The 15481-nt window shown below is 35.5% G+C and overlaps 1 protein-coding gene and 1 long non-coding RNA gene across 2 annotated transcripts; both read left to right on the plus strand.

The window, feature by feature from the left end:
- Nucleotides 1-2341: 2341 nt before the first annotated feature.
- Nucleotides 2342-3725, plus strand: tmem229a (transmembrane protein 229A). Its single transcript, XM_084110498.1, has one exon. It carries the CDS (start codon nt 2575-2577, stop codon nt 3517-3519), a length of 945 nt encoding a protein of 314 aa, XP_083966624.1. The 5' UTR covers nt 2342-2574; the 3' UTR covers nt 3520-3725.
- Nucleotides 3726-4005: 280 nt separating this feature from the next.
- Nucleotides 4006-14861, plus strand: LOC311080629. Its single transcript, XR_014605654.1, has 3 exons — nt 4006-7153; nt 12491-12597; nt 13663-14861. It is a non-coding gene; the product is annotated as an uncharacterized lncRNA (long non-coding RNA).
- Nucleotides 14862-15481: the final 620 nt, after the last annotated feature.

Genomic DNA, 15481 nt, shown 5'->3' on the forward strand with positions numbered 1-15481 from the left:
ACTATTCTGAGGTTAAACCAAAAAAAAAAAAGAAAAAAAAAAGTCTTTTTAATTAGATTTTAAAGAATTTTTAATAATTTAATAATTAAATTTTAGGGGACCCCCCAAGAGTCCTAAGTCATTTCGAACCCTGCATAGAACCACGTATACTAAATGAGGCAAGGGGTATAAAATGAGGTTACATTCAAGCTATTAATTTTTTTATCGTTTAAATATGTAATTTTGTTGATCAAAAATGAGTTTTAAGGGATAAAATGATTGACTACAGGGGGACATTGCAGAAACCACAGGATTAAAAACTGGGGACACGGCAAATTTGAATCGAGATAAACACATAGGAAAGTCTTATTTGATAGTGATTAAAGCGGATAACATTAGTGTAAGTGAACATACACCATCCAAACACCCATTGACTTGCATTAGGAGAAAAAAAAATTCTGGTAATAGGCTACATTAGTAACGTTTCGGGTGAATTGAGATTTGATAATGGTGAACATTTGATGCTAATCTGAAATGCCGTGGCCATGCTGGGTTAAATTAAAGTGATTTATTATAATGTTCTGAACGATGTCATGCACCAGCATGCTGATAATGTGCCATTCACATTAAATTATTGTTTCTTTCCTAAGGGCAAAGATGCATCATGACTTTACAGTGAGTTAAAAACGCGCTTTGCTTCCATCTAGTGTCGCTTTGAAGAACTGCAGCAATCTAGGCCTGTGAAAATGGAGCCTACATTTGAGAAATTTGTTTGTAATAAAACAGAATTTCCCTTAAAAAACATTACAGTTGTCGTATGATGTGTTTCACAGTTAACAAAAATTACTCAATAGAAATGTAACAATTTTCACACATTTGTGTTGGATATAGTTGTTTGATTGACAGAGCCAGCGGACTGATGTTCTGTGTGACTTTATTTATTTATTTATTTATTTATTTATTTATTTATTTATTGTCTGTGTGACTGCTTATATGGAGCCACTGAAGACCTCTGACCACTTGTTGTTGTCTGTGTATGCTGTGTCTCTCACAGATAACAGACTGGATGAATTCTCAGAGCTAATCTGTCACCTCCAAATGCAGCAGAGGAGAACCGAGAACTGAGATGATAACAGTGTGTGTGTGTGTGTGTGTGTGTGTGTGTGTGTGTGTGTGTGTGTGTGTGTGTGATGTTGTTCAGTCATGCAGGAGAGTCAAGCGCTCCAGCCACTGTGGCATTTTACTGCTTAAGATTTTACAACAATTACATAAATATCCTATATGTGGAATTTAAAATAACGCTTAATCAAGTAGTGTATATTATAATTCTTGTAACACTGTTTCTAATCTGTGTGTTGAATTACACTTTACAATACCAAACTGATCAGTGAGTTTGAGCATAAAGGGCTTTTAAATATGAATGAAAGACGTTTTAGCCCTGAGGAACATGTCCTGATGAGGGAATTGAGTTTTAAGTTAATGTCAAGTCCCAAAGAGAGAGAGATCACTTTAGAAACCCAAGGGTCGTTTCCATGGTAAGGATAGTAATAAACTTAGAGAGAAAGAGAGAGAGAGATAGTATTATAAAAATAATTTTAATATAATTTATAAAAACTTTCTTAATTATATAATTTAATAAACTTGTATAAACTAAAAAAATTACAAAATATATAGTTAAATAATATTATAAAAACTAAAATAATATTTAACAATACATTAAAGTTGTCATGTAAAATTATTTATAAATAATATATTTATATATAATAAAATTTACCGTAAAAATAACATTTATAAAGTAGCATGAATAAAGTTATATATAATATCTTTCTAAAATAATAAATACATAAATAAAAATAAATAATTAAACAGTATTATAAAAAATACTATAATATAATATCTAATATAATAATATCATATCAAATATAGAAATAATATAGAAATAGAAATCTTTTTCTGCACATAAGTATTACTAAATGATATAAAAATAATTTTAATATAATTTATAACAAAAAATAACATTTATAACATCTAAATGTTTGTAATTATATAATTTAATATAGCCTATATTTATAAAATAAAAATACAAAATAGAATAAATATTATCAAATATTATTATTAACAACAAAAATAATATTTTACAATAAAATAATTGTGATAATATATAACATAAAAATAACATTTATAAAAACGTTATACTTTATTTTTGAAAAAATAACCAATACAAAAATAAAATAAATATTCAAACAATATAATAAATATTCAAACAATATAATATAATATAATATAATATAATATAATATAATATAATATAATATAATATAATATAATATAATATAATATAATATAATGTTGTTGTGAAGAGCTGTGTATGATGCGTCTTCAGCACATTTAGATGAGTAGGACAGCGCCACCTGGTGGAGGGTGTTATTATGTGTCTGTATTTTCTTCTCTTTTCATTCCGCTCCTTCCAATGATAGAGCAAGAATGCGGTTAGTGGGATTGTGTGCCTTCGCGGGGGTTCAGCGGGTCATCGGCGACTCAAATGACCTATAAACAAAAACCCCATCGACATCTGAGAGTGTTTTGAGGAGAGATATGATAATGTCGAGCCCGGGGGCGCGCGACACAGCTCGCGCTTTACCGCAGTGGATGCGCATGTATTTCTACGGGATGCACGGAGTCACACTGGACATCCTTCTGTCCTCCGTGCGCCACTTCCAGGATCACAGCGACCTGCAGCTGCTGGGATTCTCCTCTCCGTTCCTGTGCATCGCGCACTCCATCACGCATCTGCTCCTGGAGAAGGTGTACCTGCAGAAGAGATGCTTCCACGGGCGCCCGCTCGTGTTCCACCTCGTCTTCTACCCGTCCCTGTACATCTGCCTGCAGATCTTAATCGGGAATCTGGTGACCTGCACGGAGAACATCAGGGTGGTTTCCATCACGCAGCTCGTTGTGCATTACATGCTCGCGTTATACTTCTCGAACATCTTTCATAAAGGCGTCTTGCATCTGCAGTTTCAGAAAAACAGTGTGTTATTATTGAGATCCTCGCGCGCGGACGGGTTACCCGGACTCCTGCGCTTCGTGTTCTTCGGGATGCATGGGTTTCTGGATGAGGTGGTCTTCACCTCTGTGTTTAATCTGTTCGAGAAGGAGGACCGAGTCTTGAAGGGTCACACATCCCTGTGGTCCTTCTTCATGTATGGAAGCTGCAGCTTCGTGGTGGAGAAGCTTTACCTGCACCTGCACTTCAGGAGAGGATGGAGAACCTGGAAGAGGCTTCCCATCTACATCTGCTTCATCTACGCCTGGGAGTTCAGCTGGGGCTTCGCTCTCAGGCAGTTCGGCGCATGTTCCTGGGATTATTCCCATTATCCCCTTAATTTCATGGGACTGGTGACCTTGCTGTATCTTCCTGGATGGGTTTGTCTGAGTCTGTATCAAGACGTCTTGTCTAATGTTCTGATGAGGGTTGTGTGTGGTGATGAAGAGGAGAAGGACAGATTGCATGCTGGACCAGGGGGAAAAGACACTTGATAGTTTGATGCTTGAGAAAGCTTTTTTATTATTATTATTAATATACAGTAGTCAACATTTGAAGTGGATCAAAAAAGTTAATCAAAGACGAGAACGGGTATTGTTCAAAATTCATGTATAACTTTGATGAAAGGTTTTGATCCAAATGTTGACTACTGTGTGTTTATATATATATAAATTAGGGCTGTGCAATGATTAATCGCGATTAATCGCATCCAAAATACAAAATTTGTGTTTACATAATATATGTGTGTGTACTGTGTATAATTATTTTGTATATATAAATACACACACATGCATGTATATATTTAAGAAAAATGTGTTATTTATATATATATATAAAAAATATTTATATTTATATATAATATAAATTATGTATAAACATATACATGCAAATATTTCTTAACTATATACATGAATATGTGTGTATTTATATACAAAATAATTATACACAGTACACACACATATATTATGTAAACACAAACTTTTATTTTGGATGTGATTAATCATGATTAATCGTTGCACAGCCCTAATATATATATATATAGGGGAGATAGTTGTCATTCCAGTGAATATCTAGTTTTGAGAGTCAGTTTCACACCATAAAGCCCTTAATCTATCTGTTTAAACGGGGCATGTTGTCACACTGCATGGGGTAAGTTGACACAGAGTGAACCTGACTTCTATCAGGCGATCAATTTAAACAGTCAAATAATTATGAAAAATCATGAAACCATAAAAATGTGTAAGCTAACATAGACAAATATAATTAAATATATAGGCCATATATAGTATATTATTAATTTTATAGTAATTCATAATTGTTTTTTTTATATGTAATCATATTTTATAGTATAATATATATAGTACATTTATAACTAAAATTAATAATAATAATGATAAGAGAATTAATTCTTTAAAATTACAACATTTTACATGACAGCTTGCCCTGATAAAAAATGGGACAACTTTATAAAAAATGATAATGTTTTATTTTTTTGCTTGCAGGACAGAATGATCATATATATATATATACATATATTTATATATATTAGGGCTGTGAAATCGATTAATCGCAGCTAACATAAAAGTTATATATATGTGTGTGTGTGTGTGTGTGTGTGTGTGTGTGTGTGTGTGTGTGTGTGTGTGTGTGTGTGTGTGTGTGTGTGTGTGCAGACAGAAATGCACACATTCATATATATAATATATAAATATAAAAATAAAAATATATACACACAAACATTTATGTAAGATGCGATTAATCGACAGCATGAGTTGTTGTTGTGAGATGCATGAGTTGTTGAAGTTTCTTGATTCTCCCCACTCTATTTGAATGTTATTTAATTTTGAAATGTCATATGATATAATTTTTAAATGTTATATTAAAAATTCACCTTAATTGCCATTTGAAATCTCAGCAAAGCCCAGGATGTGCACACAAGGACAGAAACACACAGGTATAAATCGCTGGTTCTCAGGGGGACACTTGTACCAGCGAGACAGAGAAACCCTCAGAGAAACGTTTCCTCAGAGAAACAAGCGTAGCTGCATTAGCAGCGTTAATCCACCTTATGAACTGCCATTACACACACACACACACACAGCAGGATTTCACAAATTACTACTTGGCTTTGATGGTTATTGAATATTGGGCGTGTGTATGATTGTTTTACTGCATGATGGGATATATGAGGACGGTCTGCACGCGTTTTTGCATGTCGAGATTCAAGCATCTGATCGTGCAAACCGTATAGCAAAAGTGATTGTGAGAGATAAACTGTGACTCCTTTAGCTTTAAACAAGACGAGAGCAACTGAGTGCCTTCATATGAACACTTTTAGGCAGCTGGACTTATGTAATCGAGACACTTTAGAAGAGTTACATCCAAACGGAAACAAGTTCGGGCATATCTCAGTGAGAGCAAGCCGTTGAGATGAAGACGATATGAGGAATAAAGAAAACACACAGTTTATAGAGACCTCTATGCAGAGGTGGACGAAGTACACAACTTCCTTACTTGAGTGAAAGTATAGATACTACTGGTCAAATATTACTCCGTTACAAGTAAAAGTTGTAAAGACCTATTTTTACTTAAGTAAAAGTACAGAAGTATTCGATTTTAAAAGTACTTAAGTATCAAAAGTAAAAAGTAAATGTCAATGCATTGTTTTGTTGCATTGTTGTATGTAAGTAGGCTACCGTATGCCTCTGAATCTATGCCTGCATACCTAACCTCATATCAATATCAAATTTATTTCTAGAACACAGTTCCAGTAGTGGGATTGAATGTGGGATTGAATGTAAGATTGAATATGTGCACTCAATGACGTCCACAATGGTTTCGAACACCCAAATGGCTGTTCCCTCAAATATTGCCCTATTTAAAGTTTTTTGGCTTTTAGTATGAATATGTTAGCTTTACTGTTATCTATAAGCTAGTGTGCTCCAAAAAAGTGACAAAATTCGCATTTAGAAAACCAAACCCAACGTTGAAAATGAAAATCAGGTTTATGTCAGAATCCAATGTCAGATTGACGTTGATCTCCAACGTTGGACAGACGTTGTATTGTGGTTGAAAATGAAAATCGGGCTGATGTCAGAAACCAACATCAGTCGTGTTCTGACGTCAACCCGACTTTCATTTCCAACCAAAATGCAACCCCTGCAACCAAAATCATCCACTGACTGATGTTACTTTCTACTCAAGGACCTTGACAGAATTGTAGTGGAGTAAAAAGTACGATATTTATCTTTCAAATGTAGTGAAGTTAAAGTAAAAAGTTTCCAGAAAAAATAATACTCAAGTAAAGTACAGATACTCAAAAAGTGTACTTAAGTACAGTACTCAAGTAAATGTACTTTGTTACTGTCCACCTCTGCCTCTATGGCAGCTAAAGCCAGTTTATTAACAAAAATACTGAGACTTTATTAAACATATATGAGCACCGTACACTGTGAATAACTACTGTGATCCCGTCGTTTTGGGATTTATGACTGAATTTATCCATATATCTTGTGTTTTGCTCTTTGTGGAAAAAGATTCAAAGATAAACTGCCAAAGCTTAGAATAACTTCAGCCTCAAAACTCTGTGACTTTTGCAACTTTTTAGAAGAAAGAAAAACATCCTGTGAGAGGAAATGACAGGCTTTCTTTGATTACAAGATTATTATAATATTTCTCCTTCATGCATGTGGTCACTTGTTGATGTGAAGACTCTCGGCAGCTGCTCAAATGTACTGTTTTGTACTTTAAGAGAAAAAAAAAAAAAACACTTTGTATAATTCCAGGAATGAGATGGTGATTATTATCATTTTCATGTCTGTCTATGTAATTGGCACTACAGCTAGATCATTTTATGAATGTTAGTCTGAGTCTAGAATGGTAGAAATCATTTAATGCACTTTTTTTACATTATTGTAGCACATCTTCATGGGTTCAGTTCTGTCTTTATGCACTCATTACACTGATCAAATTAAAGAGATGAAATATGACGTATGGTGTGTTTTATCTGTTGTCGCAGGAGAGATTTGGCTGTTACTGAAGGGACTTGAATACTTTCCATTTCTGACGTCACCAAACAAAACAGCCACTGTGCGATTCTCGTCCCCCGAGACTCAACAACACCCAACTGTAAGAGATGATCAACTCAATGGTTGTGATTGCATCTGTATTCTGACCGAATGTCTCAATTTGTAAAGGGAATTGCTTGTTACAATTTCAGACTTTACAATTGTTCATCTCTCTTTAGTGTGTAATGTTGCTGTTGAACATGAAAGAGAGTTATTCTCTATATCAGTGTCAGTGTTTCTGAACTCCCTGAAACTCCTCCATTGTAGTCTTGAGTTTCTTCCGGGAACGAACACGTCACAATATTCCTCATTTAAATAATTCATACACAGAATAAAGGGGCGGGGCCTGGTTGAGTTAGTTAGTAGTGTGTTGAAACTTGTGTCCCAATTCGCCTACTTATACTATGCCCTAAATGTATGTAGTTTTTGTGAAGAAAAAGTACATACTTTTGAGTGTGTAGCAGAAGTGTAGGCAAGCTTTGGGACAAACTACTTCATCATAATCGCATCTTTAACGGATCGCTCTGTCGCTTAGTTACGTGCTTCCTGTCAATCATCTTGTCACAGTTAAAATCCTCCACATTCAATTTAATTTAATTTCCTTTCATTTCGGAGAGAAATGAAGCAGCACTTTGATCTGCCAGTCGTGGGTCTTTCATGCGGAGACTCTTCTCATGTGTTTGCATAATGATGCATTTTAAAAGTTAATAACCAAACGTATCATTACAAAAATTCACAATGCTGTTGCAGATGAAATATAATGTGGATAACACTGAATAAATATCTTTTCGTCAGGATACTGATTATTAATCTCTCAAACCAATTTATCTTAACCTCTCTTCTTAACTGTCAGACTTGCACATCCACCATGTTTGTCGTTTTTTAACAACTAATGTTAAATATTCAAGAGCTCAACTAAAGTGAACACTGATCACCATAATGGTGACTATTTCCTTCAGTGATTCTGCTTGTTAACAGCAGGTGTTCATCACTAATACTCAGTCATCACTCAGTTAATCACTTAATTATCCCATTAACTTTAACACTGCTTCAGTGACTCAAATAAACTCTGAGGAGGGTTAATTCAACACTGGGAGTGCGCACGGATCTGCACTTCGGATTCTTACAGGAAAAAGTAGACCATCCGGGTATCTTTGGAATACTCATGACAACATACTACGATTTGGGACACTAATTCTAGTTTTGGATACTATTTAGGATGGAGAGTATGCAAATTGAGATGCAGAAGCGGTTATGTTAACGGGCGGGACATTTCCCAAACACGCTTGAAGGGCTTGACCAATGACAACACACGCTCCAGCCGACCAATCAGAGCACAGTGTGCTTATCAGAAGGAGGGGCTTCATAGAGACAGGAAGTAAACAGAGCATTACTGACAGACTGGGAAGAGAGGAGCCGCAACAATGGAGAATATGAGGAAAATAAGCAACATTCAAGCATGAAAGCCTGTTTTAGTAGAGCTCAAAAACAAATGTAGGTCTTAGTAAAAGGGCATAATATATAGCCTCTTTAAGGCTGGGTTGCAGTGCATTATTGTAAACATGTGACATTTTTCTTAAGACCAAAAAAAATGCATGGCTTGCATGGCATTCAAGGTTTGTCTAAGGACATTTTCTTAAGTAGAGCATAAAGCAGCAACTCTGCTTTAATCCGCTTTAGTGTTTAACAGGGCTTTACTAAATGCCCTCGCTCTTTCAGCCCGAGTTTAAAACATCTGCTGTTCATTAATGAGCAGTGTGCATGAATCCGTTTCTTCCCTTGTGAATCATTGGTAATTTGTTTAGAAATGACTTCAGTTTGTAATGAAAGGATGCTTTACGAAGTGTTTCTCAGAGGTGTCAAATGCAGCAGATGAGCATTTCTCACTCTAAACACAATATTTACATGTTTTATTTAAATGATATTCAGTGAGGCAAATGCAGCTGCAGCTTCCTGCGCTCGTCTCGCACTCGATCAGAAGTTGATAAGAGGAACTGTTATGTATTCATGTTACTCATTTACCAATGGTTTAAAGTAACCAACCCATCAATAACAAACATGGTTCTTCAGAAATTGTTTTAAAGGGTAAATCTTACAAAACCTTAATTTGATTTGAAGCAATTTTAGCAACTTTTTTTGCATTGTGCAATTAAGTTATTTTCTCCCAACTCTCATTTCTGCTATATAAACAAATAAATAAATAAATACAAGTCTAATTGTCATATAATGTATAAATTAATAATTTTCAATGATATACATCATGATAACATTGCTGATTACTGTAAATTTTATTTATTTTTTTAAATCAACAAATGCAGTACAACAAGAAACTTCTGTAAATTGGAGTAAAGCAAATTTCGCTGTTTGGATTTAAATAGGCAAATGCTTAAGAGTCTATGATTGGATCATTATTGCAGTGAATATTATGTGCCCTATTTTAACGTTCTGAAACGCAAGTATCAAACGCGAAACGAAAGTAACTTTGTGGGCGGATCTTGGGCGCTGTTGCTATTATACCGGCGGGATAAATGACTCTTGCGCCTGACACTAATCTAAAATGTGTTGGTCTGAAGTAGCTTCATTACTCATAGGTGTGGTTTGGGCGTAACGTGAAATAAACCAATCAGAGCGTCATCTCACATTCCCTTTAAGAGCAGGCGCGCTTGTTCCATAGCGGATTGCTATTATAACGGCGGATTTGCAGGAGCGGTTCACAGCCGAGGAGACCGACGTTCTCGTCAGGGCCGTAAAACACAGAGAAGTGACATTGTATGTGGATGGAGAAACACACCCAAATTAGCTTCGGTTAAACAGACGTATGATAATTTGGGTAAATGTGTAAGCTAGATTTATGCCTATTTTTTCACATCTTCATGGACACCACAATGATTTCCCTCATGTGGAATATTTTTCCTTGTAATTATGTATGGTTTGCAAAAATGAGAACTGCTGCGTCTGTGTAGATGAGAGAAGCAAAGTGTATGTGCGTGGTGAACACGCTACATTATGGCCAAGCATGCGCCCTTAAAATAGCATCTGAATAACGCGCCGCTGACTTTAGACTAGGTTTCTCCTGGTCTGTGGCGGAATTGTTTTCTGGAACTGCAAAATAGCACCAGGGAACGTTTGCGCTGGAACACGCCTCCTCTTTTCGCTGAACCGCCCCCGGGAGCGCAAGTTCATTCCCTAATTTACCGACGTGCGTCTGTGGAGGGAAAAGTCCGCTGTGCGTCGGGTGCAAACTAGGAATGATACATGCGTTGTTGTACAAAGTCAGTTGCGCTGGGTGCAAGATAGGACGCTTAATGTTTTTAGCCCTCGACGCTGATGAGAGCGACGGTTAGATGAATATGTAAATATTCATTAATAACACACAAACAACAATGACAGCGGTGAGAAAACAGCAGTTCAGAAAGCATCTGATCGTAGCGATGTGGAAATGTTTGCACCAGTTCTGGCATTCACCGGCATCATGTCGACAGATGAGCTATTAAAATGTTATGATATATTATAAAGTATATTTGAGATTATATAGACCTGGCTATGTGAGACTATAATGTGAATTAATCCCATTTCTTTGCATGACACATTGACATTACAGTACAGAATGGCTTTTCCAACATTATCCTGAACATTGTATAAGCATTCATTTCATGTGTCATAAAAATTCAGTACTTCACATAAAAATCAGTCTGCAGACTCTCATAGACGTTACCTAAGGTCTCGTTTGTTAAGTTTTGTTACAAGCTGTTCACACATTGCCAATAAACAAGAGATTAACACATAAACATTCTTACATAGTCTTAGCAAGCCACTACCCAGCAAGCAATACCCGTCATTTCACCGTCTAGGTTAACTATAGACCCGATATAGTCCGGCTATGAGGAGCCCACTTCCAGCCAGAATAACCTTGAATTTGGTTACATGTCATTTTTGCCAAAATAACTTGCGAGATGTATGATATTCCATCATGTAAGCAAAGTCAACAGTGATTACTAAGGTGTTTGGTTTCATTTCTTCACTCATTTCATTTCTTTATCTAATTGATGACTCGTCTATTCTTAGGATATGCTTAGACGTCTATTAAATTTTCACTGACAGCCCAAATTTTGCCTTGTTTTAGGCTGTGTTTGGACAGCTATTAGTCTTTTAAACACAAAAGTGCTTGCTGGGTAATTATCTAAATGTACTTTAGACTTTTTTGAGTATGTAGTGCAGTTGTCGTGTGATTAAGTTTCAGTATTTTGTCACTGTTGTCATCACCGCCCCCCAGAACCCCTGAAGACGAGCACAGAGGAAAGGTCATCCTGAAACCAAATCCCTTCTAATGTGCTCAGAATAATGGATCTGTAACCTCAGACCTTCTTAACCTCCGGCAGCGCTCCTAATGTCTTATCATTTGAGCTCTCGAACCGTGGGGTTTTCAGCGTTTAACATACGATATGCAGTCGAGCACATATTCCATAACAAGAGCACATTTCAATCTTATTCTAAATCTGTTTATGACACATATAAACCATCATAACCAGCCCTAGTTATCATACTGCAGAAAATAGGTCATGAGTCTGCGTTTTTTCTTTTTCCTTGTTTTGTCTGAGCAAAATCAGTTCTGGTTGTCCTAACATTGACACTTGAGTGATTAAAAACGTTTGTGTACTGTAAAAAAAAAAAAAAAAAATATATATATATATATATATATATATATATATATATATATATATAATCATCAATAAGTTATGACAACATATTTTTTACATTGCTTTAACTCATCAAAATAACTTTTTTTTAATAACTTGTAAAATATTCAACTAATTTTTTTAAGTCAGTTTAATGTAATTTAAGTTGAAATGACTTAAACATCCAAGTTGATTGTACTTAAAAAATGTAAGGTAGCAACTTTTATTTTTACAGTGTATTTTTTTATTTGTATTTTGCATGATAGAAAATAATCAGGTGAAATTTGTGACTAAATGCTTTGAGAGATTATATTTTGTCTATCTTATTTAAAATGCATAAATTGAAAATTGAAAACTTTTATCAACAGTACTACTAAATACAGGTCTATATTAGGTGTTTTATAGCTAGGCTACCTAATTTTATATAAGTTTAAAGCGGGAAACGTTGTGAATGAAGCATTCTTGACATGCATACTGCACGTCTTCAAGGTATTTACATTTCATATTAACCATGAGAGGGCGCCACACCTTATACATTTGTTTGAATTTGTGTAGTATGCAAACGAGTGGCTAAACTGCCTCTTTCTTTTATTCTGACCACATGATTCATGTTGACTTCATCAAACATTGAATCATCTCTCTTGTTAGCTTATTAGCTACTGATGAATATGATTGAAATTGTTGTTTGTGCCTTGTTGTAAGTTGTTACACTGTTTCCTTAGAAATATAGTATGGTGGACATCGCCGCCCAGAGGACACGAGGAGAATTACAGCCTAATAAACACTGAGGACGAACACTTCACTGGAGTGCTAGTGCTGACAACTTTAGGTAAATATTTAGCCAGTGATGATGCTGTCAGCTGTGCAGGAAATTGTTTATCTGCCAAATATTCCTGCCACGTGACACCAGTATTTGCAGTGGTGGTGTCCCAATCCTCCTGACCGCGCCCTGCTTCGGGAATATGATGATGATGATGATGATGATGATGATGAAGTTCAGTTGTTCAGTGCTGATTTTCGGCCATGTCTGAATGAGAGAATCCCATTTTATTCCTAGGATGTTTAAAGATCCTAAGAAGAAGTCGATTATGAGATAAAAAGGACAACAAATATAAACTACGACCTATGAATTTCAACTTGAAAGTCATTCAGTCATGACCGAATGTCATAATTTTGACTTTTTATCTCATAATTTTGACACAAAAATTGTGTATTTTTTAATAATTTTCATAATCTTTTTCTCTTAACTTTATCATTTATAACTTTAATGTCAATTATTTCGTTATAGCCATAATTATGCAGTTAAAATGTTTTATATATAAATCTTATATTTTTGACTTTTCATCCCATATTTTGATATAATGTCATATAATTTTTTTTACTTTTTGTCTTATAATCTCAACTTTGTCACTTATGACTTTTATCTAATAATTTTGACTTCTTATCTCATCATTATGATGTAATATGTTATAATTTGACATCAGATTTATGATTATGATGTTAAAATTTTAACTTATAATTTCAACTTTTTATCTCATAATTCTGACTTTTATTTCATAGCTATGCCTTTAAGGTCATGATGATTTAGCATAAAATGAATGAACGAAAATGGGCTTTCCATACATCTTTCTATATTCTCTCAATGTCACGGGTCTCCATCTTTCTCACTATTATAATTTTTCTTTGTTATATACTCAACTGTGGGAATTCTGGGATTTCTCTTGATGCGTTACTTCCTCCTGGCCTGAATAAACCAGCCGTGTGTGTGTGTGTGTGTGTGTGTGTGTGTGTGTTTTCAGGCTAACACACACAGCTGCTCTCTGACTCACACATGCATGCTCTCCTCTTGTTAAACAGTCTAGTAACATCAGCCTTACATCATTTGTGTCTGCAGCTTCCAGAAAAGCATGAAGTCTCCCGTTTCTCCGATCCTTTGTCCTCTTTTTTATTTTATTCCCCTTTAAGAGTTCCAGCAGAAGCACCAGAGCAACACAACACAACACACATTACATAACTCCAGCCGATTCCCTCTGAGATCTGCAGGAAAATACGTACAATTACTGACTTTTTTAGCCTTACAGGACCAGTTTAATCTGAGAAGGCAGGATTGATGCTGTTTAAATGATGTATGATTTCTGAACGCAATATCTGCACAGTGTATACAGTTATAGATATTGAATCTGGAGTTAAAACAGTCAGCAGAGATGTGCATGTTCTCCAAAGCTCTGTTAACATGTCTGTTTCTTTACCGGGTTGATTTTCCAGTTGCATGCATTTCTGCTCACAACTCTTGAAAGCGGCATGAATGCTGAATTTGTGTGTGTGTGTGTGTGATGTGTGCATGTGCTGGACAGGAGACTGTGTGTAGAAACAGCTGGTCTTCATAAGCATACTTGCTGCATAATCTAATACTCCTGTAATTCAGATGAGCACATTCAGCTTTCTCTGGCCAAGACCGTCGGTAGTCAGCATTACACCGTAGAGAAAATATTGTGCTTGTCCAGAACCAGTCCGCAAATAGCACGAGGAAACATGCGAAGGTGAGGACTCAGAGAGACACAAATGGAGATTTGCAAGGGAAACCAGAATTTAAAAAAGAGAAGATATATGTGAAAGGTTAAGAGTGTTAGATATCTGATACACTTATTATGATTTCTGATAAGGCATTCATAAAATACTTTGCGTGATAAATGTCAGTGTGTTTGGTGTGTTAACAGCGAATGATTTGCAAGTGGTTTGATTCCCCCACCATTAGCTGTGCATGTATTAGACCATATTTTTTAGGTTTATTTTTTATTTAATCTGTTTGTTGGCAGGTTTATTTATAGCCTGTTTAATATACAATACAACTTTACATAGACTAATGCACAGTTGTACAATGGCACAGGCACAATGAGGAGATTTATTTGGTCACAGAATGTAGTTGACTTTATGAGTAGATTTGCCATTGTTTTAGCTGTATAACGTTTGACCAGTAGGTGGCGCTATCAACAATTAGACCTGCTGGGGTCACTGTAGGTTTTTATGTTTGTTTTTTTAGGTCAAATGCCATCATTTTTTATCATATATTTCAGAAAAAATCACAAACTCAGAAAAACATAATAATAATAATATCAATGTGTAATTAGTAATCAGACAAAAGTCAAGCTACATTCCTCTGACTTTTTTTGTATTGAATATGTATTGTCATGACTTTTGTTTTGGCATATGCAGTTTTCTCTCTCTCTCTCTCTCTCTCTCTCTCTCTCTCTCATCTAACTGGTTTTTCAGGTTTCTGTCTATTTACCTCACAGCTCAACCATGTTTGGGAGTGACTACCTTCAAGCTGCGACTGGAAATACTCATAAGTGTTATCACTAGCAAATATTTCCCCCACATCTTCTTACACACAAACATTCACAGTGAAGCAATCAACATAGCTGACGAGTTTCTGTAAATGACTGGATTCACCTATCATGTGTACGCCAAGTACATGACGTCAAGATATTACCTAAAGAACAAGCCCATTGTATATAGGTTACTGCATCAAATACTATATCCAAATCAGAGGCCATATCCACCTTTTGTTGTTCTTTGACATATTTAAGCAACACTGCTGATTAGACCAATAGTCAGGCCGTCAGTGCAAAGGGACAAATGAAGTTCAGGTGGCTAATTTTAATTAGGAGCCATTGTTATTTTGATTGTTCACTCTGTTGGCCTGTACTTTATGT

The sequence above is a fragment of the Abramis brama genome (genome assembly GCF_963993115.1).
Source record: "Abramis brama genome assembly, chromosome: 4".
In the NCBI taxonomy this organism is placed as follows: domain Eukaryota; kingdom Metazoa; phylum Chordata; class Actinopteri; order Cypriniformes; family Leuciscidae; genus Abramis; species Abramis brama.

Coding starts and splice junctions, on each gene's coding strand:
- tmem229a (XM_084110498.1), top strand. CDS start 2,575: ATGATAATGTCGAGCCCGGGGGCGCGCGACACAGCTCGCGCTTTACCG.